At 48.0% G+C, this 25,459-nt stretch overlaps 9 protein-coding genes across 9 annotated transcripts; 5 read left to right on the forward strand and 4 right to left on the reverse strand.

Annotated features, from left to right (window-relative positions):
- Window positions 1-238: 238 nt before the first annotated feature.
- On the reverse strand, window positions 239-1,003 carry BP5553_06257 (uncharacterized protein; the record flags this gene model as incomplete). Its single annotated transcript, XM_032014880.1, has 1 exon — window positions 239-1,003. The coding sequence occupies one exon, from the start codon at window positions 1,001-1,003 to the stop codon at window positions 239-241; it is 765 nt and encodes a 254-aa protein (XP_031869561.1).
- A 1,026-nt stretch (window positions 1,004-2,029) lies between these two features.
- Window positions 2,030-4,669, reverse strand: BP5553_06258 (Uncharacterized protein; the record flags this gene model as incomplete). The annotated part of the gene is made up of 3 exons (XM_032014881.1): window positions 2,030-2,168; window positions 2,219-4,311; window positions 4,370-4,669. The coding sequence occupies 3 exons, from the start codon at window positions 4,667-4,669 to the stop codon at window positions 2,030-2,032; spliced, it is 2,532 nt and encodes an 843-aa protein (XP_031869562.1).
- Window positions 4,670-5,202: 533 nt separating this feature from the next.
- Window positions 5,203-6,975, forward strand: BP5553_06259 (uncharacterized protein; the record flags this gene model as incomplete). Its single annotated transcript, XM_032014882.1, has 4 exons — window positions 5,203-5,482; window positions 5,562-5,805; window positions 5,869-5,924; window positions 5,978-6,975. 4 exons carry the CDS (start codon window positions 5,203-5,205, stop codon window positions 6,973-6,975), a joined length of 1,578 nt encoding a protein of 525 aa, XP_031869563.1.
- Window positions 6,976-9,415: 2,440 nt separating this feature from the next.
- BP5553_06260 (uncharacterized protein) lies at window positions 9,416-12,312 on the forward strand (the record flags this gene model as incomplete). Its single annotated transcript, XM_032014883.1, has 4 exons — window positions 9,416-9,438; window positions 9,522-11,502; window positions 11,549-11,951; window positions 12,005-12,312. The coding sequence occupies 4 exons, from the start codon at window positions 9,416-9,418 to the stop codon at window positions 12,310-12,312; spliced, it is 2,715 nt and encodes a 904-aa protein (XP_031869564.1).
- Window positions 12,313-14,550: 2,238 nt separating this feature from the next.
- Window positions 14,551-15,621, forward strand: BP5553_06261 (Uncharacterized protein; the record flags this gene model as incomplete). The annotated part of the gene is made up of 1 exon (XM_032014884.1): window positions 14,551-15,621. One exon carries the CDS (start codon window positions 14,551-14,553, stop codon window positions 15,619-15,621), a length of 1,071 nt encoding a protein of 356 aa, XP_031869565.1.
- A 519-nt stretch (window positions 15,622-16,140) lies between these two features.
- Window positions 16,141-17,949, reverse strand: BP5553_06262 (WD40 repeat-like protein; the record flags this gene model as incomplete). Its single annotated transcript, XM_032014885.1, has 5 exons — window positions 16,141-16,247; window positions 16,333-16,365; window positions 16,424-17,260; window positions 17,317-17,671; window positions 17,722-17,949. 5 exons carry the CDS (start codon window positions 17,947-17,949, stop codon window positions 16,141-16,143), a joined length of 1,560 nt encoding a protein of 519 aa, XP_031869566.1.
- A 303-nt stretch (window positions 17,950-18,252) lies between these two features.
- Window positions 18,253-21,327, forward strand: BP5553_06263 (p-loop containing nucleoside triphosphate hydrolase; the record flags this gene model as incomplete). Its single annotated transcript, XM_032014886.1, has 9 exons — window positions 18,253-18,822; window positions 18,879-19,197; window positions 19,248-19,288; window positions 19,337-19,606; window positions 19,655-19,742; window positions 19,793-20,193; window positions 20,290-20,564; window positions 20,624-20,772; window positions 20,819-21,327. 9 exons carry the CDS (start codon window positions 18,253-18,255, stop codon window positions 21,325-21,327), a joined length of 2,622 nt encoding a protein of 873 aa, XP_031869567.1.
- A 1,960-nt stretch (window positions 21,328-23,287) lies between these two features.
- Window positions 23,288-24,292, forward strand: BP5553_06264 (Uncharacterized protein; the record flags this gene model as incomplete). The annotated part of the gene is made up of 1 exon (XM_032014887.1): window positions 23,288-24,292. The coding sequence occupies one exon, from the start codon at window positions 23,288-23,290 to the stop codon at window positions 24,290-24,292; it is 1,005 nt and encodes a 334-aa protein (XP_031869568.1).
- A 369-nt stretch (window positions 24,293-24,661) lies between these two features.
- Window positions 24,662-25,349, reverse strand: BP5553_06265 (uncharacterized protein; the record flags this gene model as incomplete). The annotated part of the gene is made up of 2 exons (XM_032014888.1): window positions 24,662-25,154; window positions 25,219-25,349. The coding sequence occupies 2 exons, from the start codon at window positions 25,347-25,349 to the stop codon at window positions 24,662-24,664; spliced, it is 624 nt and encodes a 207-aa protein (XP_031869569.1).
- Window positions 25,350-25,459: the final 110 nt, after the last annotated feature.

Consider the following 25,459-nt stretch of genomic DNA (forward strand, 5'->3'; position numbering starts at 1 on the left):
ACCTGCAGCTTGGGTTTATACTGGTAATGAGAACAGTAGGAGGAAGGTTTGTTGCCTCCTGAGTCGCGACAGTAGACCAGCGGAGCGAGGTTTGGAGGTACCTTTAAGGAAGGTGCTTTCGGTGACGGTCAGTGCTGTTATGAGCCGAAAGTAGAGAACGCAATTGCTGTTGGTTTAATGCACAGTACTAAACATTTATAAAATGTTTAAGTAAGGTAGGCATATCTCTGTTCTCGTGCTAGTCAACGTCATTTAACTGGTTCCTAGCCTTCCAGAAGCGGAAAGTATCTGTCCAGCGGTCCCATTCTGTCGCTGCCCACCAGCTCCAGATCCGATGCCAGGCGGGCTCACCGACTTCGGGCGTTGCAAAGACCCCCAGGACAGACCCCGTTCCCCGCGTATAGGGTCTTCTGAATACTACTCGAGATTGTCCTTGTCCAGATACAAAATGAAGACAAGGCTGTTGTTGTGGCCGAAGGATGGTGGCTGGCATGTACCGCGGTGTAGGTGGGTCAAGCACAGGGAGGTAAATTGGGAAAGCATCGGCCACTTCTTTTTCCTCGTTCTCGTGCTCGTTCTCGTTCTCGTCTTCTGGTGCTGGCTCTAACGTGTCTTTTAATTCTATATGCGCCGGCGTATCTGGACCTCCCGAGGACTCCGAATAGGGCTCTGTTATCCCATCACGGCCCCCCGCCCAGTCCTTGCAAGTTGCTGTGTAAGAGTGTGTCATTTGTCTGATAGGCACCGTAATCCTGGCGAGGCTCCGAAGCGGGACAGCGGTGGACTTCCCAAAGTTTGACGGAGAGCAGGCGAGCTCGAGTGATGCTTTTTTGAGCTTTTGTCGGCATCGTTTGCACAGCCTATCCAAATGTCGGCAATTCCTGCACGGGATTGATGATTCATTGCTTGAGGTGTCTAGGTTCTCATCTGGGTTTCCGTGAACGTGCGCCTCGTCATCGTCGATCGGGTTCGATAGAAACGTATCCCAGTACAAGGTATCCATGATGGGAAATAGTCGTGAGCTCAAGGCGCATTTGGGGATACTGAGACTAGGAATATGCGTAACCTTTTGTACCTTGCTTTAGGAGCTAGGCGATAGGCTTGGGCTAGTTAATTGATATGCCCTAGAGCTTGAATTTGTCTATTATGACAATACCATGACCTCAGAAGTTACCTTGATGGGTATACGTACCTTGGCTTACGTACCTAGGTAGTTTAACACCCCGGAAGTTAAACGAACCTCCGTCGCATTATAGCAATTATAGAGGGGGATACGAGATGCGTCTTCCCTCTTCCAACATTGAGGCGAATTCAATGTCTGGGTGCCCAGGGCCTGCTACTTCGTAAACGCCGGCCAGCGCGGCATACCTGGATATCTCACGGCCCGAGCCGTCGACCTCCGTAAGAACAGCTATGAACAGCTTGCAGCCACTGGATTCGCATTGATAAGAGTAGTGTATACTCACAAACAATAAATTTGTTTAAGTAGAGACACACCTAGTTCTAGGTGTTGATGTTGAGTTTAAGTTCGAGACTCGAGACGCCGACGCCGACGCCCGTCTTTCTTAGCAGTGGCCAGAGGTTCCATATTGGAAGACTATGCTCCGGCTTCTGGCTCGTTCTTTAATCGGTCGAGTATCAACCTCTTTTGAACACCGTAGCTCTAAATCTTCAACAGTCCTTGGGTAACGTCATGCCCTCGTTTTGGAGGTTTTCTAGTTGGACAGCCAATAAATCTTAATGGGCTGCCTTCCATAACCCTAGGTGTATCCCAGATCTCCCAAGGGTAATTAACATATTATACGGGGGATGGGATAAAGTGGATTGACAGTCAAGGAAGAGATGAACGAGAGCAAGTGTCTGATCAAAATATAGTTTTTTTGGACCATGGATATAGGCGGTATTACAAAGGTAAGAATATGTAGCAAAACAATAGAAAGCCACGCCCCATCCCTTCTCATCGCTATGCAAATTAAGTTCCAGAAACGCCTGCATGCAGGGGGTATATAGCATGTTATACATATGTACTTCAAACATTTGCATCTCCGTTGTCTCGCCAAATGTGAGTGTCGCCAAGGCTTATGGAGCTTGCTGCACTTGCTTCTCGGTCTTGGTTGGGCACGTCTCCGCTGGAATCGGAATCGTTATTGATCCATGGTTTTTCTAACCTAGATAAAAAATTAGATTATAGGCGAAATTGCTTAGGTGGAGGACTTACGGGGCAACTAAGTTTGGGTTTACGTATCTTAATCCCCTCTCCCTTTCCTCGTCGAGCGTTGCGCTTTCTCTCCGTTCATACCCAGGAGGCCGGCCAAGTCCGATATATGCATCAGCCATATTGACATCTGAATGAGTTTCGAGTCGGATACTTCGCAAGGAAATAAATTTTGTCAATGGTTCGTAGGTCCGCTCGAAGTAGACACTATACCACATCGTAAACGGTATCAGCGGCACGACGAGCGCAGCCGGCGTGAATCCACGCTTTAATGAAATCAATCCAGCCATCATGAGTTGGAAAACGCCTAACCCAACAAGAATACGGTAGCATATCATCGGCCAGGCCCCTCCCGTAGAGTGCTGTGGGTGATCCATCGCATAAAGTAACTGGTACTTGTAGGTATAATAACCGAAGGTAAAGTAGACCAGCCCGAAAAAGAGTACCATATATCCGGCCGGCAAAATACTGTACACCATGCACAAGATGTAGATCAGGATCGCAGAGGGGAGGTAGAAGCCATATTTGAAAATCGGCGGTTGGACCAGTTCGGCGTAGTCCCTCGGCGTCTTAGCCCACATCAGGGTAAAAGGGTAGAGCGCGACGCTACCGAATTCCAAGAGTCTGAATGGGAGGAGGCCGATACTTTGAAGGAGAATAAAGTTGGTATAGAAACCACTAAGGGACTGCACCGAAACAGCCAGTAGATAGGCTATCTTTGTCGTATCTCGCAACGACTCTTGCAAAACGGGCCAGAATGAACTAGCCGTACCAAATACGGTAAATACCAGAAATACATTAAAGAATATGAAGAGGAAATTCTTCGATATCACGGACAGCTCGACATCACCTTGTGAGATCATCCCTTGCTTGTTTGCTAGATAATCGTATAAGAACGGAACGGCGACGTTCAGCAGCGAGACCACTAATGTCGGCAAACCTGTTCGTACCAATGAATTCAGGACATAATGGCTCTCCAATAGGTTCGCCAGCCCCGGCCACACCCGGCGAATCGAGCAGAGATCCAAGAGACCGGCCAAAGCGGCGACTGGAATAAGCCAGAATATGGTAAGGACTAGGATGAAGATGGTGATGGTCCAGGAGCTAAGCATTCGGGTTGATCGAGGCACATATGTGTTTTGCCATACGATATCAGTTGGCGCGGGAGCTGGATTTACCAATAGTTGCATTGGCACGGGATCTAATACCGCCTGCATAGCCATTTGGCAGGCTGGTGTGGAGCCAAAAGTAACAAATGCAAGGGCGGTTGGTTTGTATTCCTTATGTCTCGCAGCAGTGATTTTATCATCAAGTTTTCGAAGTTGTTCTTCGTAGTAGTCAATGGCGTCAACATTTTTGTGTTGGAGATTGAGCAACCCGTACCAGATGCGGGTAGTTGGACGCGGCTTCTCAACTGCACCTATATGATTACCCAGGAGATTGTCCTGCTCGTGATGGTTCGGCTCACTCTCGTCATCCTGGGGTTCCTCATGGGACCGTTGTGAAATCCTAACCTCACTGGCTGTACTTTGGGGTAGATACGCAGTCCATACTTCTTCGAGCTTTCGTAGAATATAGGCTCGTGTATCCATCATCTCGTCAAGCTTTCCCCAGTCTCGGCATATTGTGACACTCTCCACCTCCCCAATCCCCAACTTTTCCAAGAAGTCTTTGATCTTGTCTTCCGACCTGAGTTCCGGAGGTATACCAGACAGTTTTATAGTGCGGTCCGTGATTGTAGATTGACTTCCCAAATAGTCCTGCCTGACTTCAATTATGCGACGTGTTTGACGAGCCATGAAGTAAATAGCAAGGCCAGTGAAGAAGTAAGTGAAGACAAGATAAGCCCATAAGTAACTCGTGTCAGGAAGCTTCGATTCGTCGCCATCGACAAGCGCCATAAAATCTGCATTATTGCTCCAACTGCTGTCTATATATAGGCTCTGTGCCATCAGCAACGCGGGTTGGCGAGGGTCTGTAGAGTTTCGGAAGGTTTGGAGCCAGTCGAAGTGTTTATTGATAGGCGCTAGGATCGCGGAGGCGAGGAGAAACATGATTCCAAATAGTTTGATCGACATCTGAAAGAAGGACAAAAACTATTCACAGTTAGCGGTGCCATTTCGACGAGTGAGAGACGAAAGGACGTATGCTCACCACATACGCGTCAAGGCCCGCGGAGGCCAGGACTTGCTCTTCCGTCACCCTGTACAGCACTGGCATCCATCCGAAGAATGTATCTGGCAGGTCCGGCAGAGCTTTGGCAGCATCCGACTGCCTCTTGCGCGCGGCATATAGAGTCTTCCATTTTGGCCGGAGGATACAAAAGCCAAAGAAGGCGGATACCCCTAGCGCAAGGGACAAGACAAGCTGAACCGATATATCTTGCCGGATGTTTTTCGGATCTGTTACATCAATAGCTGAACAGTCTTTGGAAACGGCAACATTTGCCTCCATCATGTCCCCGATATTATTGACGGTCCGTTGGCACTGTTCGCGAAGTAGAGAAGGCGTTCAGGATGCAGCGGCGATCAGAAGGAAGCGCTTCGCAATGTCACTCCATGACGTACAGTCAGCGGGCGCTAAAAGCGGCAGCCTTGGTTCGTACTTCGGGGGTGCCTTAGGTACTATAACCAAAACCAATAAAATAAAAAAGCATCACTCTCCTAGGCACGACAACAATATCTTCAAATTAAGGCCTTTAGGGTGACAGACGCCTTGAAGCCTGGTATCTATAAGATGTCCTATCAAAGTTAAGTAAGCTATCTATATCTACGGATGAACTGGCAGTGACTGCGATTATACGAACTATCCGAGGACGAATCCATTTCATCTCAAATTGACATCTCTACCCGCGGTTTATTGTCGGAACCGTAATCTTGCAAGCTCTATTCAGAAGTTCCACGCAGCACAGTCTCGGTGCATACTCGTACCTCGTTCCTTCTATTCTGTACTTTGATGCTATCGCGTTTCTCTTTCTACAGGCCGTCATGACCAATGACCAGGACGACCAAATGTCAAACGATGTTATTGACCACTGCGATAACATCATAGACGAAGACGACTTCTCCATAGTCCCAAGGAACCATGCTTCCTCCGACATAGGGCCCGTCTTCCTCGAAGGGGTCCTTCATGATATACCTCCGTCACAAGATACTGCTCCCTTGATCAACCAACGCTCTTTGTACTTACAAGAGGACCTGGAGAAACGGCTTTCTTCCATTAGCTTTACCTTTGAATTATCCAAGGATATCCTGGCGGATGGTGATAGTCAGTACCTCCTGGATGGATGAACGTCCCCTCCGGCGGTCAGAAATTTACTGTTTTCAAATTCTAATATTTTCTATAGATGCTCCGAGTGCTCTGGGCTACACCCTTTATGAATACTGCAAACGTGTCCTTGCAGAACTCAAGGTAGTGGAATATAACGGGACGCAGACACGGCATGTGTGCTATTCGGCCCCGGGAACCACAATCCGCGTTCAATTATACACACTAAACACCGCGGAGAGGGTTTCGGAAGAAGGCTCCATCCTCCCACAAGCGGAAATCATGCGTCTCCCGAATGTTAGGTTTAGTGACCGCTGGGATGAGTAAATAACCCTTACGGCTTGCTTGGCCTCTTTCCTACTCTACTAACTCCTCTCTCTCCCTAGACTTGTCTTTGAAGAGGACCATAAGAGAGAAGTTATACGGATTGTGACCAATATCTGTACGCTACTTTAATAGAATACCACAAATTATGAGAATTCTGACCTATAGCAGTGCGATTTTCTCAGCCCTCCAGTCAGGGGTCGGATGACGCAGATATGAGTCCAATTATTATGCTACATGGGCCTCCTGGGACCGGTAAGACTAGCCTCTGCGAAGCACTAGCTCAGAAGATATCTATACGCCTTAGCCAAACGTACAATATGACAAGCCTGGTACAGATAAAAAGCGCGACCCTTCTCTCGAAGTACTTTAGCGAGAGTGCGAAAGTCATCGAAGAGGTCTTTACCAAGTTAGCGCAGATGTGCCAAGAAAAGCCGGATGAATTTCTCTGCGTCTTGATCGATGAAGTCGAGAGTCTGGCCATGTCGCGAGACACCAGTACGCGACAGGGCGAGTGCCATGATTCTCTTCGAGCCGTCAATGCTCTCCTTACTGGTCTTGACAGGACAAAGGGATATCGAAATATTATTTTCCTTTGCACTTCTAATATGATTGGGTTTATCGAGTCGGCTTTCCTCGATAGATGCGGACTTCTTCTGGCTATCAATCATCCCTCACCAGCTTCACAATATGCGATCCTGCGTGGGAAAATTCGGAAGCTGATTGATCGAAAGCGTGTTTATTCCGAAGAAGATATTCCTTACTATGACGAGGCTCTGGTCGACGCGAGGATTGCTAACGACAAGCCAGGCAGCAAGTTACTGCAAATTGTCGAGCTTATCCGCTCAAACAACGAGCAGTCGTCACCTAATAGAGTGATGAGTGGCAGATTACTCGCCCAACTCCCTGGGCAGGCGATTCTGCGGTACTTGAGACAGGAACAGTGTGATCTCGACATGCTTTTCCGCTTCATGAAGCAATCCCTCCTTTCGGAGCGAGGCCGGGATGTTCCAGTGGGTCAAAGTGAGGACGAGGCCGAGTCCCGCCAGCGTATTGAAGCCGGGAGCATTGGACGAAAGAGGAAAATTCATCTCATTATCGAGGAACCCAACGAAGAAGATTTAGAGGACTGCAAACGATTTTTAAGGACAATGAGGCACAAGCAATAATCTCACCAGCGCCCCTAGTACGCAAAGATCCAGGGGATGCGGCCAATGGAATATCCATGGGGCAGCCTTGCTAGAGTAGCTGGTAAGTACTGTTGGACTTCTTAGAGCCCAAAATAAGACTCCTGGGGATAGGACAAACGGGACTTCCCCCCCCCCTCGGATGGTGCCACCGATTTATGCTTCTAACGATTTGTAACACTTAACAGAATGGGCTGATGTTGTCGCACCACATAATTTTATGCAGGGAATCGTTGGTTTTCACCTATCTACTCTGCACTCACTTTTGTGCGTGAAGCCGTGGAACATCAATATGGCTGGGGATTTGCTGATAAAATAGGACTCATGGCTATCTGTATAGTCAACTTTGCTGCGAAGAATAATAGCACTGGTAAGCAATCCCCGCCTTTATTACTTCCGAACCTAACGGAAGAAACCAGGGTTCTGAATTTGAAAGGGACTTAGCAGGGAGCGCTCGTACTCTAGTATACCATAGCATGGCCACTGGCAGAGAGAAAGACGTTGCTATAGCTTGGCCGTAAGAATGCAAGCATATATCACACTCTCTTTGCTAAAATATCGATTGAATCTGCAATCGGGGATTCCGGCACGCAGACCAAGCCCTTTGGCGGCCAACCCCGCCGAAGGAAGCCGACCAGCCTACGGCCCCTCCCTTCTTGCCTCTTAAGCTCATCTGATGTCTTTCCATCTGGCCATATCAGTTTCTTTAGCATGTGCTGGTGTTGGGCATCAAGATTGGTTGTTATTACTGTTCGCATTACACTGCATTCCATATCTATTCCCATTCCCCGCGTCCATCGTTTTCTCCTTCGGAAAGCATGGCAGCTCTCGACGGCCCCAAGCCTGGTCAAGCAAACAATCGCCCCCGGGGAATGTGGCGCGGCCGTAGCATGTGAGACTTGGTGAGTAACAGTGCAGAACGGGGAGCGTTTACCTGTGAGATTTGGCGACAGCGGGCATTGTTCTCTAGTGGGAGCGTTCTGGTTTGTCACCTTCAGGTGGCAACAACTCCCAGGTCTATTATTCTAGACCCGGATCGAACGGGGGATGGTTCTATTGCAAGGCTTGTCGACTGCTTGATCGTTGGCCGCGTCACGGCCTAGTTGTGTGGTAAGGCGGGGGGTGCGGAGTATGTCTCCATGCTGGGCTATACATCGGGGAATTTAGCAAAGTAGCATCATGGAATCGACATCGAGAGCCTCTATTTTAGCATAAGCTTCTCGGTAGGTATTGTAGGCCGTTTGAAAAGTGTTGCCGATCGGCACGATATATACCTGAAAGTCTAGAGTCTAGACCTGATTGTTAAAGAGCGTAGGTTCGTATAGGCCCTACTATAGGAAGTGTATGTTGGAAGGTTGAGCCGTTCCTGGTGCGTGGCTATAAAATGGTTGGAGCGTGGAGCTTCCAAGCAATAGCTGGTTGTAGGCTTGTAGCTATCACAGCTGATCAGAGCCAATCATAGTCAATCGTGGCTAATTGAAGCGTCATCCATTCCTCAATAGCGATAAGTCGTCATTGGCCTTAGTATCTCTTATCTCCTATTCCTGTACGACGGAACAGCCCGATTTGTTAAGTGCCAATTGCTTGGGTTCTTCGACTCTTTCTATCAATTTCCCGTGGTTCTATCCGAGTTTAAATGGCTCATTTGCTTGTTCCTTGTCGCTTTTCCAAGGCGTCGAAACTTGCATCTGCACTGCTCCTTTGAACCCTGTTCCTGGGCATTAAATGGTGTACCGAGCAAAGCAGTGTTGCTCTATCCATGCCAACTAGGCGTTCCTGACGTATGACAGAAAAATAAAAAGCTCCATTCTGAACTCTGAATGCTGACCTCGAGGTGTTACCTCATACCATTTCAACCCGCCTTTGGTCTTGTCCTCTGTCATTCGTGCCCCGTACATTATTATTAGTGAAATGGTTTCGACACACTACAGTGCGTCCGCCCGCAGACAATAGTATCTGTGCAACAACCGCAAACATAAGAAATCCGCACACGTCCGCACGTACACACATACCCCTCCATTGGCATTGGCGTCCAGTTTGCCAATCCAAACTCCCCTCCTCCGTCTCGGCGTTGGTTGTGCCCGGTTGATTGATATATATATTATAATATCCTCCCCCACTCGAGTCACGTCCAAGAACCTCACAGAAGAAAAAATAAAACAACTCTAGTCCGCCACAGATCGCACTCGCTCAATACAAACTTCGGTCCCTCGACTGACACCGGTCGAAAACGGCAGCTATACTACGGAGCGAAACTCTGAATCCAACGGCTTTGCCACTTGCTGCCACTCTGCTCCCTCGCAACGTAAACAACGATTTTGACATTGCTCATGATTGCGCGATTCCTCTTCATTGGCAAGCTCAGTTCTATTCTGCTGGTTTCTCTGCGAGCTGGTCTTGAGACCTCTGCAAGCTTTTCATCATGACGCTCTTCGTCGTTTCTCTGTGAGTTCTCTATTAGTAGAGTTTCTTTGTGCACCTCCGAGGGCGCGAACAGAATGAACGATTGCTGATACAAACCCAAATAGCTTCCTTCCCAACACCATTAACTTCAAACTTCCGACTCACCCCGCGGAGCGCCCTCGCCCACGCAGTCCTTCAAGGCGGCCAAAACTCGACACCAGGCCCAGCCTCTTCAAGCAGCCGGACTTGACCCCTCCACACTCGCCCATAACCACCGATCATGAGGAGTTCTTTGCTCCAAAGGATAATCCAGAATTACGCCTCCATTTCCCCAAGCAAGATGACCCAAGATCGATTATAGCTCCGAGCGATCCGCATTCACCAGCATGGGGCACTGGCAAGGCATTCATGCAACCTAAATCACGAGCGGCCACACCCCCTCCCGCAAGTATATTGCAGCACGATAAGGCGGAGGAGAAGGCGGCGGCTCTTGGGCGGGCGGGTATCCGCCAGCCTCAACACCTTGCACGAAGTGACAGCCATGATCGAGTCTTTGCGCACGCGGAATGGACCGTGGTCCCGGCGGATCAGGGCAATGGTGGCCTCCGAAACGCGGTGCAGGCCGCGGTGCGAAATGGGAAGCTCGATTCGAAGATTTGGGTCGGTACGCTAGGAATGCCAACAGACGCTCTGGAGGATACGCAACGGAAGCAGGATATTGAGGATCGTTTGGCGACCGAACACGATTCCTTGACTGTCTTTTGTAAAGATGACGATTTCGACGGGTATTACACGCACTACTGCAAGCAAATCCTTTGGCCTGTTTTCCACTACCAGATTCCAGACAATCCAAAAAGCAAAGCATATGAGGATCACTCCTGGATCTACTACGTTAAGATCAACCAAGCATTCGCTGATAAAATCGCCAAGAACTGGAAGCGTGAAGATGTTATTTGGATCCATGATTACCATCTGCTCCTAGTACCACAGATGATACGCAAGAAGATCCCCGACGCGAAGATCGGCTTCTTTTTGCACGTTGCATTCCCATCCTCGGAGGTGTTCCGATGTCTCGCAGTCCGAAAGCAGCTGCTTGAGGGCATGTTGGGGGCCAATCTTATTGGATTCCAAATTCACGAGTATGCACGCCACTTCCTCCAAACCTGCAGCCGGCTGCTGTGTGTTGAGGCGACCAATGATGGGGTCCAGCTCGAGGATCGCTTTGTGAATGTCGTTAATCTTGCTATTGGCATCGATCCAGTTGCGTTGAACATGAACCGCGCCGATCCCGACGTTGCCCAATGGTTGAACACGATGCGCGAACGTTACCGTGGCAAGAAATTAATTGTGGCGCGGGATAAGCTGGACTATGTTCGTGGGGTTCGACCAAAGCTTTTGGCTTATGAACTCTTCTTGAACAAGTACCCTGAATGGCGAGATCGAGTGGTCATGATCCAAGTTGCGACATCTACAACTGAGCAGGCAGAACTCGATGCCACCGTATCAGACATTGTTACGAGAGTCAATTCCTCTTGGGCCAACCTGGCGTACCAGCCCCTTGTTTACCTCAAGCAAGACATAAGCTACGCGCAATATCTAGCGCTACTCACTGTGGCCGACGCCTTGATGGTGTCTAGCCAGCGTGAAGGCATGAACTTGACTTGCCATGAATATCTTTTCTGTCAAGATGGGAAGTTCGAAGGGCACAACAGATATGGCTCACTCATCCTGAGTGAGTTTACTGGAAGTGCATCAGTCTTTGGTGGGAATGAGCTCTCTGTTAATCCTTGGGACTACCGGCAATGTGCGGATGCCATCAAGACGGCCTTGGAGATGAGTGACGAGGAGAAAGAAACTCGCTGGAGAAAGCTCTACAAAGCTGTAATGCATTCTACGGCAGAGCATTGGTTTACTGGCTTCCGTGAGAAACTTGACAAAGTCTATGATGAACAGCATAGTCGCGATACAACCTCTGTTCCTCGGCTATCTGTGAATGCATTGGGTCAATCATATATGAAATCGGAGCGTCGCCTTTTCATGCTGGATTATGAGGGTACCCTTGCATCTTGGGGATCTCCCTACGACATTATTCTCACCAGCCCACAGGTAAGTCAAACTTCTTTCAAGGTAGAGCTTATGCTAATGCCTTTAGCGCACCCTCGACGTCCTGAGCGACCTCCTTAATGATGAACGCAACATCGTCTACGTTATGTCCGGCCGCCAACCTGAAGAGCTCGACAGTCTCTTCAAGCGTATACCTAACCTTGGACTCGTTGCCGAGAATGGTTGCTTCATCAAGGAGGCTGGCTCTACTACATGGATCGACATGGCTAATGCTGAGGAGATGAATGCTTGGCAAGAGTCTGTGGAAGGGATTATGCACTACTATCAGGAGCGTACGCCTGGTTCGTCAGTTGAACGCCGCCACTGCAGTTTGATCTTCAATTACAAGCACTGCGATGATCAGGAGAGCGCGAGTCGCCTTGCAGGGGACTGTGCGAGTCACATCAATGATGCGTGTGAGGAACAGAGAGTTAAGGCTATTCCAAGCGAAGGTATTGCCCCAACCCTTTCACCTGACCTGAAAATACATACCAACGATAGACAGATGCCGTGGTTGTCGCACCAATTGACTGGTCCAAAGCCACAGCCGCCGAGAGAATATACGCAAGTCTCCTGAAGAACCTCCCCCCAAACCAATCCCAAAAGGCACCTGCCGACTTCCTCATGGTCGTTGGTGATGGCCGCGATGATGAAGTTATTTTCCGATGGGCCAACGACCTCCAGAAACAGTTGGCGGTTGCAGACGTTACGACTGTCAGCCTGAGCAGTCGAAATACCGAAGCTGGATATACACTTACGCAAGGTGTTACCGGTGTCTTGACGGTGCTTTCGAAGCTCGCCAAGCTCTCTTAAGCAGTCATTCGGGACGAATGTCTCACTATCGATCTCGAAATCGAGCAAAATTTTGAGGCGTTTGGAGCAAGTTCTTCAGATGCTAGTTTACCTTTTGTGCTGTATATTGTAGGAGTTTTTTATGGACGAAATTATGGAGAGCGATGGAAAAGGAAGAAATATTTTCAGGAGCAATCCGTGGCCCTACCATGGCATCATAACGTCGTGATGCTAAGATGGGAATTGACGAATGAATGATTGCATACATGTAGTTATATCAAGGAAACGAGAAATAAGAATAGATAAGACTTGAAGAAAACACCTGTTTATATCGTGTATTGTGTCGCTGCTGCTATATTAAGTACATAGGTAGGTAGGTATTTATACTGGTACTTCATAAATGTATAGACACCGTTAAACTGATAGTTCTTGGACTCCTTGGCCCCAAGCACACTACTGCCTTGTCAATAATGAATCAATCTAGAGCAACTTTCCAAGCTGACCACCTACGTCACCCGACGACCCCACCTGCCACACCCCCCGCCACAGCCCCAGCCCCAGCCGCGGCACCTGCGCATACGAAGTTCCTGCCACCAAAATAACAATGGGTGCTTCGTGTGCAACATGCAACATGCAGCATTGCCCTGCTTGGCTCGGTAGGTCTTTTCCCCTTCTTCCTCAACGTCCAAGTTCGGGTGCTTTGCAATTCTTTTACCTTTGTCTATTCTATGCTCGAATAGCAAATACATCTATCAGTTCTCTGTGGTATATTTTGCGCAGGAAGGCCGTCCGTTTAGTTTACCGACGGGATTTGCGATTTGGAGATTCGCTATTGAGACTTGACTGTGATTGAGTGTCGGAGGGCCGAATTGCGCAACGTTTGGTTGCCTTGAATCAAGTCCTCGCCAAAGAGAAGAGTGGGATAAGGGGAGAACGACAAAAGAGACAGATACTTGCGGATCCAGTATTGAGGGGATTCGACATTAGGTAGAGAGTGTGCAACGACCGCGACTATTCTCGAATACAGCGCCGAGCAACAATGTGTTTTTATGGTAAGAAATCTTGGCATTTCCCTTCTCCCTCACCCCTATGCCCACCCTATACAAGTACGAATAACTAACTCCTCCTCTACCAGCACGCCCACGTTGGGAAGACGATGTTTCCTTCGCCAATCGACCACACCGACATAAGCACTCCCGCTCACGGGTGGTCGAAGAGACAATCACCAGGACACGCACCCCTTGTCCTCCATCTATCCGCTCTCCGTCTCCCGCCCCGCCCAAAATAATACACGCACCCTCCCCGCCTCCGAGGATCGAGTACATTACGATTGAAGAGGACACGCGCCGCAAGAGGCATAGCCACCATAGTGATAGAGGGTCAGAGGTGTATATTGAGAGGGTGAGGGAAAGGGAGCCTGTGAGAGAGGAATATGATACGTACCGATACGTGGAGGCACCCGAAGGACAGCGAAGGAGAAGTAGGAGTATTACGCATGATAGCCCGAGGGTTAGTGGGAGGTTGGTTGAGAGAGGACGTGAGAGGGAGTATTATAGGGGATGATGGGGGAATGGGAGCGATGGGTAAGAATGATTTGTGGGGCTTGGGAGGTGGGTGGCATTTCTCAAGGCATTTTCGTGTTGTTACGGATTTATGATCTTTTTTCATTTTATGATAGAGTGAGGGATGCATTTTGTTTGTCGAATTATGATATATAGGGGATATCTGCGAGTGCTATAATGCCTCTCTATCTAGCAAGATAGATATATCCATCTAGACTTGTATATTGAGGTCGCAAGTACCTCTTGAGTTTATTTATCTGTGGGTGTTTACAGTCCGAACCATATGTATTTGAATTGAATATTTTGCATTTGCTTTGATTACTGAACACGCAGATCCTTATAGGATTATAAACCTAGGTTACTTCCCGAGGTTATAGTTAATCGGTAGGTGGGGTGCTGACGCTCGGATGTTAGCTTCGATTGGAACGAACTCGGAATGGGCTTATACTATGGTGTTAGAGAATTACCTCCGTACACCCGTACAGATGGCCAAGATGTCTTTTAAGTGGATGATACCAATAGTGGCTAAACTACTCCATATAAAAGTATGCCCCTTGTACTGGGTAACATTTTGCTATATAACCTCGTAGCTTCCCTCTAGGATTTACCCCTCCATCTGCAAACCCCACCTCTCTACCATTATCTGCACTTCCAATAAATACCACGAAACATCACAAACACCACAGTGAATTACAAAATGGCCTCCCCAACTATCCCCAAAGAAATGAAAGCTTTGACTTCCTCCAACAAATCCGGCACCGTTACAACAATTCCCGTCCCCGAACTTCGCCCAACATACCTCCTAATCAAAGTCCACTCAGTCGCCCTCAACCCCACAGATTGGAAGCACATTGCAGGGGGCCTCCATGGCGATCCGTGGAGCATCGTAGGCTGCGATTATGCCGGTACCGTTGTTTCAATTGGCTCCGAAGTCACCAAGTCCTTCAAAGTGGGAGATAAGGTCTTCGGCTGTGCCCACGGCTCCAATTCCAGCCAGCCCTATGACGGGGTATTCGCCGAGTATGCAGCTGTGAAGGGGGATGTTGCTATGCGCATCCCCGACTCTGTTTCCTTCGAGGACGCGAGTACCATCGGATTGGGAAGCATAACAGTCGGACAAGGATTATTCCAGCAGGGCAAGGGATTGGGCTTGGAATTACCATTCGAGGGAAAAGGGAATGACGAGTGGGTTCTCATCTATGGTGGTAGCACAGCGACTGGGACGCTGGGTATCCAGTTTGCGAAGCTGGCCGGTTACAAGGTTATTACTACGTGCTCACCGCGGAATAATGAGCTAGTTAAGAGTCGGGGCGCGGATGAGGTTTTTGATTATAATGACCCCGCGTGCGGATCTAAGATTAGAGAGTTGACCGGGGATAAGTTGAGGTGGGCTTGGGATACTGTTGGGAACGACTCCTCTGCCAAAGTCTGCGCGGAAGCGCTCTCCTCTCATGGCAATGTATGCCATTTTGGCACCATTCTTACGAATCAACTGCCGAGAGATGACGGGGTTAAGTATACGTCAACGCTGATGTATACGGTTTTCGGTGAGGAATTTCTCAAATTTGGACAAACTTTCCCCGCGAGCAAGGAAGATTTTGAGTTTGGGAAGTATTGGTTTGAATTGACAGAGAAGTTGCTGAAGGAGGGGAAGTTGAAGAATCATCCTGCAAAGGTCGGCGATGGTGGGCTGGATGGTGTGTTGAAGGGGTTGAATGATATGCAGAATGGGAAAGTGAGTGGGCAGAAGTTGGTTTACAAGCTTTAGGGGGAAGGGGATTGTGGAGGTAGAAGCATTGAGTAATGAGCATACTCGGTGGAGAGTGTGTATTGCTGATAATGAGACAATGATATATCCTCCATGAAATGCAAGCCACTTATTAAGAGTCGAAAAAGAATTCAAGGATAGAGACTATGATAGGCGGCACTATAAATGGAGTAGTATCATCGCAACAGGCGTAACAAGCGCTGATAAGAGATGCCAATTGAAATTGTACACGAGAGACATGGGGGTTTTATATTTGGAGTTGAAAATCACCTCGTTTTATTTAGTAGCCTATCCTCGCGAGTTCCACTGGGAAATTTGGATTATGGATAGGGAATTATGACACAGGATACCCATGGGACGACACTAATCCGTCACCCTTTCTTCCCCGCGGGACCACCTAAACTTTTGGAATATAAGTAGGGGTTTATTTAGGCATACATGCATACTTGTAGATACATGCTGACACAGTAAGTGATTTCGGATAAAAGTTGCACGTGTCAAGCCCGGATATCGATTAAATCAATGCCTCCAAATGCGTACAGCTTTGTCCTTACCGCCACTTCCAACCTTCTGTCCATCTGGACTCCAATCCACGGCGTACACCTCATCTTTGTGACCAGGCAAATCTTTGTAAGCATCAAGTTAGCAACAAGCCCCACAGGATAATGCGGTTATAGACCGCCTAGTAAGGGGGAATCTCGGTGAACACACCTGCAGCCAATTTATGAGTTTGCATATCCCAAACTGATAATATACTTGTTTAGTAAAATGGCGAATTCTTGATATTAAGGGTACAACTCACCTTTCAAAGTACAATCTTTGCTGCCGGTTACTAAGAGGCGTGAGTCTGGACTAAACGCACATTGATACACGGGCGCAACATGTCCTCTTAAGGTATTGATGAACTTCCCATCTCGAGCATTCCAGAGTTTTGTATGATTATCAAAAGAACAGCTTGCGATAAGCAATGCATCCGGGGAGAACGTGACATGGTTCACCTGCTTTTGATGACCCAGCATCCTTGCGATGGGTTTGGTTCCCTTCGAAGGATCCCATAAAAACATCGTAAAATCGTCGCTAGCAGAAACCAATTTCTCCACAACCTCACCCTGTATTGTCGCGGCTTTTAAAAATCTTTCCTTGGCCTTGGCAAGTTTACCCTCGTCGGAATCCGGTATTTTACCAGTGTGGTCATGGAAACCCGTTCGAATAACAAAGTCGGTAGATAGGGCAAGATGGTTCACCCAGTGGGCATGGGCATTGAAGGTTTGCGCAAGAGTACCATCCTTAGCGTTCCAGGACTTCACAGTCTTATCGTGAGAGGCTGTATATATCAAACCCGTACCTCCCCATTTGACACACGAGACGGATCCTTTATGGCCACTCAACACCATTTCAATCGTTTGTTGATTTACAGACCATACCCTGACCGTAGTATCTTTTGAGGCGGAGGCCAGTCGGGGCTCTCCAGGCTTTTGGGCGTGATATGGCTCCCACGCCAGACTAGTCACCCATTTCAAATGGCCCTTCATAGGGCCTCCTAACGGAGCCCCCGACTTCGAATTGAATAACCTGACAGTATTGTCCATACTGCCAGTTGCAATGGTCTCATTATCTGGCGACCAGCTGACCGCAAGGACTAAATGATGGGGGTCAGAACCCGGCGCTCCACAAGGCGTATAGGGGATTACTTACTCCAACTTCGGCTTCCGGTTAATGTATGCACCGGCGTGCCTGTATCGCAGTCCCAGATTCTTGCCGTCGAATCTCCACTTCCTGAAACCATTCGAGCTGAAGATCTCGGTGAGAATTGAGTTGCGAGGATTGCTTCTCCATGACCCGGTATTGACGACGCACACCTCGAGACCGCTTGTACTCTGAATACAGCCTGCGGTGCTGCTGATATATTTTGAACTTCTTCTGTGCTGATCAGACCTGGGGTTATTAATGTCTTGTATACGTTCGTCGGGAATGCGGTGGTAATCGTCTCGGACGTCTTCTTGTCGGGTACAGGGAGGGTAAAGCGATACGGTATATATTCTGAGGAGTCCTAAAAAGCTATTAATACACTCTATAAATGGCGTCTTGGGATGTTCTCACATGTCCTTGTAATGTGTTCAGGAGTAGTTCCAAGTTTTTGGGGGTCGCATCTGCGACTGGAACCAAGACTGGGCCGTCACCGATGGGTAATCCTGTCGTCTCATCGAAGAACTGTAGTCGCAGGCTCCCCGCATCGCTTGGAACCTGCTCAATATCTTGTTGCTGTCTTGATCTCTCGGCGGCATCGGTCCGCTGCCTCTTGCTTGGTGGGGGGAGTACAGTTGCCATGATATTGATGCCCTTGGTGCTATGAGAAGAATTGCAGTTTTAATTATAACGAGGCAGAAAATAATTTCGTAATTATTTCAGCCTTGCGGCCCGTGCACATTCCTTATCAATATCAACATCTCGCTTAACCTCAACCACAGCATCCTGATGACAGCCTCCAAACTGGATCTTAATACTCATGCTGACTGCCGACTGCTTTCCGCAAAAATATACCACGCGATACTGTTTCCTGTTGGCATTGGCATTGATCTCTTGATAACCCGCTAATATTCACAAATTAACCGTTTCTTCCGGCAATCAGTCATGACCTCTCGGCCATCAACATCATCCAGTTACGCATCTATATCGTATCAAAATGGATACAGTACATCCGCTTCCCAGTCCATCTATGGTACCACTACTAGATCAAGTACAACTCGCCCAGGCACTACTCGCCCAGGTACCCGTCGCAGTTCTCGTACTGGTTCAGTCTTCGGAGGCGGCGAGTCTCAACAGATCATATGCGCCATCAGTGAAGGCCGCGGCATTACTCCTACCGTCGGACTTTCATTTGTGAACATTTCCACTGGCGAGGCAGTCCTGAGCCAAATTTGTGATAATCAGTTCTATGCCAGAACTCTGAACAAGCTCCAAGTTTTCGAGCCTACTGAAATCCTAATTGTTTCCACTGTTGCCCCTCCAAATCCCAAATCAAAGATGTACCAGATTGTCGAGGAGAATATTTACGGGGCCAAAATGGTCGCTATAGACCGTAAGTACTGGTCGGAAACTTTGGGTCTTGACTTTATTCGGCAATTAGCATTCAGTCAAGATCTGGAGGCCCTCAAGGTCGCAATTGGCGGTAATTATTTCGCAACGTGTTGTTTTTCTGCTGTTAGTTGAGGTTCTTAACTCAATCGTTTAACCATGCTTATTATGTGTCCGTATAGGCTCTGAAATACATTGAACTGAAGATGTCCCTAACTTTTGCATTTCACTCTCTTCGAATCAAGTATCAACCTTCGGAGGGCACAATGATGATAGATTTATCCACTATTCGAGCTTTGGAGCTTATTCAGAACATCCATGATACTAAATCAAAACATTGCCTGCTTGGATTGATGAGTGAGACATTGACACCGATGGGCTCGCGACTTCTCCGAAGCAGCATACTTCAACCTTCGACGCAGTCAGATGTGCTAACACAGCGTTATGAAGCGGCCGAGGAGCTCTTGTCTCATGACGATATGTTCTATCAGACGAGACAAGGTTAGTTGCTCGGTATTTGTGGGTGCTTGGTTGCTGATTACACGTCGCAGGTTTAAAATCTTTCAACGATATCGAGAAGCTATTGACTTTGGTAAGAACATTTCAGCTACTCTTGTTATTGATTCGCTAACATATTTAGCTAATTACCATCCCTATGGATCCTAGTATACGCCACTCAGAACAAGCTATCAACCACATCCTGATGCTGAAGAATTTCGTGGAAGCGGCTCCAAAGCTCTTCGAGGTCTTGGGGGGCGCCCGATCAGAGCTTCTGGTGACTATTCGAGAGAACTGTCGGCCTGGGAATATTGACCCCACCACCCAGTTGATCAAAGAAGTAGTCAATGATGATGTGACATATCAAAAGAAGCCCCTAGATCTACGAAATCAGAGAACGTATGCGGTTAAGGTAATGCAGTGGTTTAAACTCAATACCTAAGATGCTGACGGTTTTAAGGCTGGTGTCTGTGGTTTTCTCGATGTAGCACGTCAAACTTTCAAAGAAGCCACCGAAGACGTCCATCAACATGTCACCGAGATCAATCGTGCGTTGTGTGGTCCATGAAATGGCGACTTTGTACTGAGCTCTGTATAGAACAACACGAAATGCAAGCAGAGACGCGGTATGATACTTCTCGGTATTACTATTTACGAGTCCGAGAAAGCGACTTTGATGGCCGAACTCTTCCAGACATCTTGATCAATTGTTTTCGAAAAAAATCTTTCATCGAATGCCAGACCTTGGCACTTGTAAAGCTCAACCAAAGGATTGCGGACTCGCATCAAGAAGTTGTTTTAACGAGCGACAAAACTATTCAGCAACTATTAGACGATATCCGTGGCGAGATCCCAAGTCTTTTCAAAGTTTGCGAGAGTATTGCTATGCTAGACATGATTGCCGCATTTGGACATTTGGCTATAGTAAATGAATACGTCAAACCCGAGATCGGAGATTGTCTTATGATTGAATCTGGTCGTCATCCAATTAAAGAAAGGGTTGGTTATTAATTCCCGTGTTTTAACCTACCTGAGATGTTATATTATATTTTACACTACTATGTGCTGGGAGCTACAGACTAATCCTTACTTCAGGTTCATAAGGGAAAGTTTGTCCCCAATGATGTGTATGCAACACAGCAGTCTCGATTTCAGATAATAACTGGGTGCAACATGAGCGGCAAGAGCACATATATTCGGTCTATTGCTCTCATGTGTGTCATGGCTCAAATTGGCAGTTTTGTACCCGCCCGGTTCGCGCGATTTCCCATCATTCGTCAGATTTTCGCACGAGTATCGATGGATGACAGCATTGATGCGAATGTGTCAACCTTTGCATCTGAGATGAGAGAAACAGCCTTCATACTCAGGTACTTCTTACCTGGTTAAAATATCCGCGTTCAAGCTGCATGTTAATACTTTATTTCAGGAACATTGATCAGCACAGTCTCGCTATAATTGATGAACTCGGTCGAGGAACGAGTACACGAGACGGTCTTGCAATTGCGCTGAGCATTGCAGAGGCCCTAGTTGAAAGCAAAGCTTTAATATGGTTTGTAACTCATTTTCGTGAACTCGGTATGTCGTAAGCTTTCAATAATATGCGGTAGTTAATCTGCGGCAGCCCAAGTTATGCATCACCGCCCTGGGGTAGTCAACCAGCACCTCGCTGTCGATATGGCTGAGCCGAATTCGATGACCATGCTCTACAAGGTCAAGAGTGACTTTGTACGAGAAGACCACTACGGGCTCGCACTAGCCCGTGTGATGGATCTCCCGGCACAAGTTTTAGAAGTCGCAGAAAAGGTTACGAAAACACTCGATGATCGTGCCGCAGCCAAGAAAAAGTGTTCTATGGCTATAGCTCTTGCTAAGAGGAGGAAGTTAGTCCTGAGTCTGAAAGAGACTCTGTCTCAAGCCGCTGATAGCCCCATGGATGGGGCTGTCTTGTTGAGCTGGCTGCGGAAGCTGCAAGAGGAGTTTATCAGGAGGATGTACCAGATTGACAATGAGGTTTCTACGGGTGACTCAGAGAATGAGGATGACGTGGATCCCGGGGAGGACAGGATGATAGGCGAGGAAGTTACCACAGCAGCAGAATCTCGGTCTAGTAATACCTCAGAGCATGAGTAGTGCAATATTGCTGAATATTGCTCAGCGCAGTCGGATGGAAGTGAAGGGTTTGGCGACCTGTCATGACCACCTGGCTAATTGCTACGCTATAGCTTGCTTTATGGAACAGCGATTATCCTATCTACAGTTAAATCATCAATGTTTCTTTCGCTGCTTCTGGGCTAGATTAGCGATACCCTGGTCTCTAGTATCCATGGAGTTTCTCTTACTAGAGCATATCGTAACGGTTTTAGATTACCTTGAGGCGTTCCTTCAGCCCCACTGGGGTAACACTCCAAGGTATGGAAATATATTATTATCCAGATCGCCAAGTCGTTGAATTATTTCTTTCCACAGATTTGGATAGGCCCACCTATCTGTGTGGTCCAAGCGTAGAAGTTATAACCCTATTTCAGCAACCCTGACGAGATAGCGGGCCTTGGCATATACCCATATCCTCGTCGCATGGGCGATATGTTGTTTTAGATGGTATTGGTACTATTGGGATAGACAGCCACACAGGTGATTACTTGGCCTGGCATGTTGTCGTTGAAATCTGACTCTGTTGATCAGTGATTGGGAGAGGTACCTAAAACTAGGAATCGAACATGGGTGTGTTCTGTGTTTTGTCCGGGTCCTGGTGGTCTATATTAACCTGCTTACTTAAAACGCTAGGTGCTTACTTCATACAGGGCGATTATCATCTTACTTACTTGGCTTAGATGCGCAGTACATGTCAAGACCCACAAATTTCCGAGGCTCAGCGGGTATCGCCCTCCCTTGGTGTAAGCGAACCACTGAAAAGAACTCGGGAGTGGATAGGGGTAAATAGGGGTAAATAGGGGGGAGATCGCTTCATGCCAAGATCGCGAGAATGTGGGGAAGGAACTAAGAGTGGGGCGTGGGGCTGGGCAACAATGCGGGTTAGTAACGTAGTAACGTCGTACGCAACCTCCTCTGCAACAATAATATTAAACAATCCCTCCATTCAGTGCCTACAAGTACCAAGCTATCATAGCTATGCAACACTACAGTATAGCAACACCGAAATTACCGGTTCCCAATAGACATTCCGCGAGGTCGGAGCATGTGCCGGCTTCCGAATCATCCAGCGGTTTCGCCCAAGGCCGATCTGAGTGAGGTAGTACATACTTCCCAATAACTTAAAAGCTGTCGAAGTAGCAATATATGGCCCGGCAATAATATCAATGACGGACATTGGTAGATTAAAAGCTTATCCCTCCCTATGTGGCCTTGATTGGCGTCTGATTCCAACCAAACCTGGCAGCCAACACTGGAATTGACCGAATCTCCTGTTTGGATACTTCCACAGTGCATCCATTTTTATTAAAATAGATTATGGGTGTCGTAGGCATCACCTTCCACGTCCTAATCTTTGGATTATCTGCCATACTGATGCGAAGCCAACACCTAGTCTGCCCCGAACCCCACCTTATGAATGCATCACTACACCTCGGTAGCCTTGTATTGTGTACTTGTCGTTCAACACAGCTCCCAATCATTATCACCAAACAGACAAACATTACCACACCTCGGGCATATCACTGCTACACCACCAACCTTTGATTCAGCCAAAACCCTAATCTTCTTGGAACTCTCATGGCGAGGGAGATTCATTCACAATTTTCCGCAAATAGCGTACGCCTTGCTTCACCCAACAGGTTCTATCCTTCCGCGCTAGCTACCATGTTTGTGGCGGCTGACCAAAAGTATTGGCTGTAAGCTGGGGTTATTATATTAACCATCAAGCCCCGAAACTCGGCAGTTTCCTTTGAACACCAAGCCACAAAGCTTGTATAGTAGCAATTGCTCTGAAATACAATAATATATAAACGAAGGCTTGGCCAACTCCCGCATAAATCTTAACTAGACGACGCAGAGTTTCAATTTTTTTGATTAGCTCTCATCTAGTTGTCCTTCTTACTCCCCATCTATTGAAATTTCCAACATCTAGCCAAACATGTATTGGAGCTTCATCGCTCTCGCCCTCGTCGCGCCCAGCGCCGATGCGTTGCTTCGCTTCGCTTGCTCACAACTTGTGACGGAGCGTCTTGACCCCTTAGTCAACCCAGGAGTCGCACAGTCGCCTCACCTCCATCAGGTAGTTGGAGGCAACTCCTTTAACATTTCTATGGACCCAAACAACGACCCCTCGTCCCTCGCGTCCTGTACCAGTTGCACCTTCAGCGAGGACTTTTCTAACTACTGGACGGCTGTTCTCTACTTCCGCGCACAAAATGGAAGCTTCCACCGCGTTCCCCAGATAGGCAACGAGCTTTTTGAACAGGCGAATGGCGGCGTAACTGTCTACTATAGCCCACCAAACTCTGGGAAGGCAAAGGTTACAGCTTTCAAGAAAGGTTTTCGCATGCTTGTGGGAGATACCAGTTGCCGCAATGCGGCGTGTGCGTCCAAGTACCGCCAACTGACGTACACTTGCCTTCAAACCCCCGGGACGAGAACTGGCGAGACAAAGGATATGCCTAAAAAGCCCTGCCCTGCAGGAATCATGGCGAACATTCGCTTTCCCACTTGTTGGGATGGAACGAACCTCGACAGTCCTGATCACAAGAGCCATATTGCTTATCCAAGCAGCGGAACCTTTGAGAGCAATGGTCCTTGTCCATCAACTCACCCCGCTCAGGTCCCTCAGCTATTTTACGAGACCGTCTGGGACACTAGAAAGTTCAATGACAAATCCCTCTGGCCGACGGATGGCTCGCAGCCCTTTGTCTGGAGCAATGGCGATCCGACTGGATATGGGCTACATGGCGACTATGTCTTTGGTTGGAAGGGCGATGCTCTCCAGAAAGCCATGGATGCCAACTGCAATATCAACTGTCCTCAACTCAAGTCGCAACAAATACCTGCGGGGAATAAGTGCACGAAGCCCGCAATCGTCAATGAGAACATCGATGGATGGATAGACGAGCTCCCTGGAGGGATGCCGATCACTTCGAGTTAGAGGCTGCGTTATGCTGCCACTAGCCATATTTAATCAAGCTAGCCATCAGATCACAGGCTCATTTGATATCGATGTATTTTTTCAGGATTATAGGCCCAGGGGTGGAGCGGTGGGGAATGTTTGATACCTTGTGTAGTATATTTAGATGGCAAATTAGTTGAAGGGCAAAGGATAGGGAGCGATGAATGCATATTTTGCTGAATTTGTACATTGCTTATAGCAACCTTTCCAGAGATTTTATGGAACGACTTAACTAAGAATCATAGCCACAACTGTTGCAACATCCATAAACCTAGTTCATCCACATCGTAACAACACCTCGCCATCTATGAAACTAAACTAACATCCAAGGCATAGAACGAGTGGTTCTCATTGTCGAGGAGGGCAGCTAAATTTAGACTCTAGCATCTTCTTAAGTTCAACGATTTGGTCAATATCCTGTTTCCAAGCCTTGCTTATCTTGAGGAGGGATTCAAGGTCGTTTATCGTCGATTGAAGTTGGAGTTGGACGGATAGGAAACTCGCCGTTCCTGGGAATATGTCACCTGTTTCCTGATGAGGAGGAGTCTGGGGGCCGCTGCCAGACGCATGGCCGTCTCCCTCTCTAGCCCTCCTCGCCCTTTTTCTTGCCGCCCTCTTTTCCTTTTTTGTCCCCTTCGCCATGCTTATATCCGGTCCTAACGACAGGCTACTTGGTGGTTGTCGAGCCGGCTCATCTTCTGCGTTCTGCATTCTCGAAGGGCTGGGGGCCATAACAGAGGGATCCACCTCCACTGGTGGGGGATATCGGGTATCTATCGTCGATATAGTAGGGGATGGATCGGCACCCACATGACCGGCTGGTGCTGCCAAGTTTGCCTGCCTATATTGAGTTAGGATTAACTGAATCTCTCAAGCGGCTGGAACTTAAGGTAGTTAGTACTTACCCCTCCAGCCTTGAGCGGCTCTGGACTGCGAGGTACCAGAGTCCTCGACGCTCCTGGCGACGGAGACCATTATAGACGGAGTCAAATACCCCCCAAATTTTCTCTGGGCCAAGTTGCTCAACTTGCTCCATTGCAAGTGCGACAAACTTCTGACAACCGAGCTTCGGACAGCTCCCGCCATGTCTGGACTCCGCCTACAGCCCCACTGTCGTCGATAGATGGGCACGCCAAAGTCATCTGG

The sequence above is a fragment of the Venustampulla echinocandica genome, assembly GCF_003357145.1.
Source record: "Venustampulla echinocandica strain BP 5553 chromosome Unknown scaffold_3, whole genome shotgun sequence".
NCBI classification, from domain to species: domain Eukaryota; kingdom Fungi; phylum Ascomycota; class Leotiomycetes; order Helotiales; family Pleuroascaceae; genus Venustampulla; species Venustampulla echinocandica.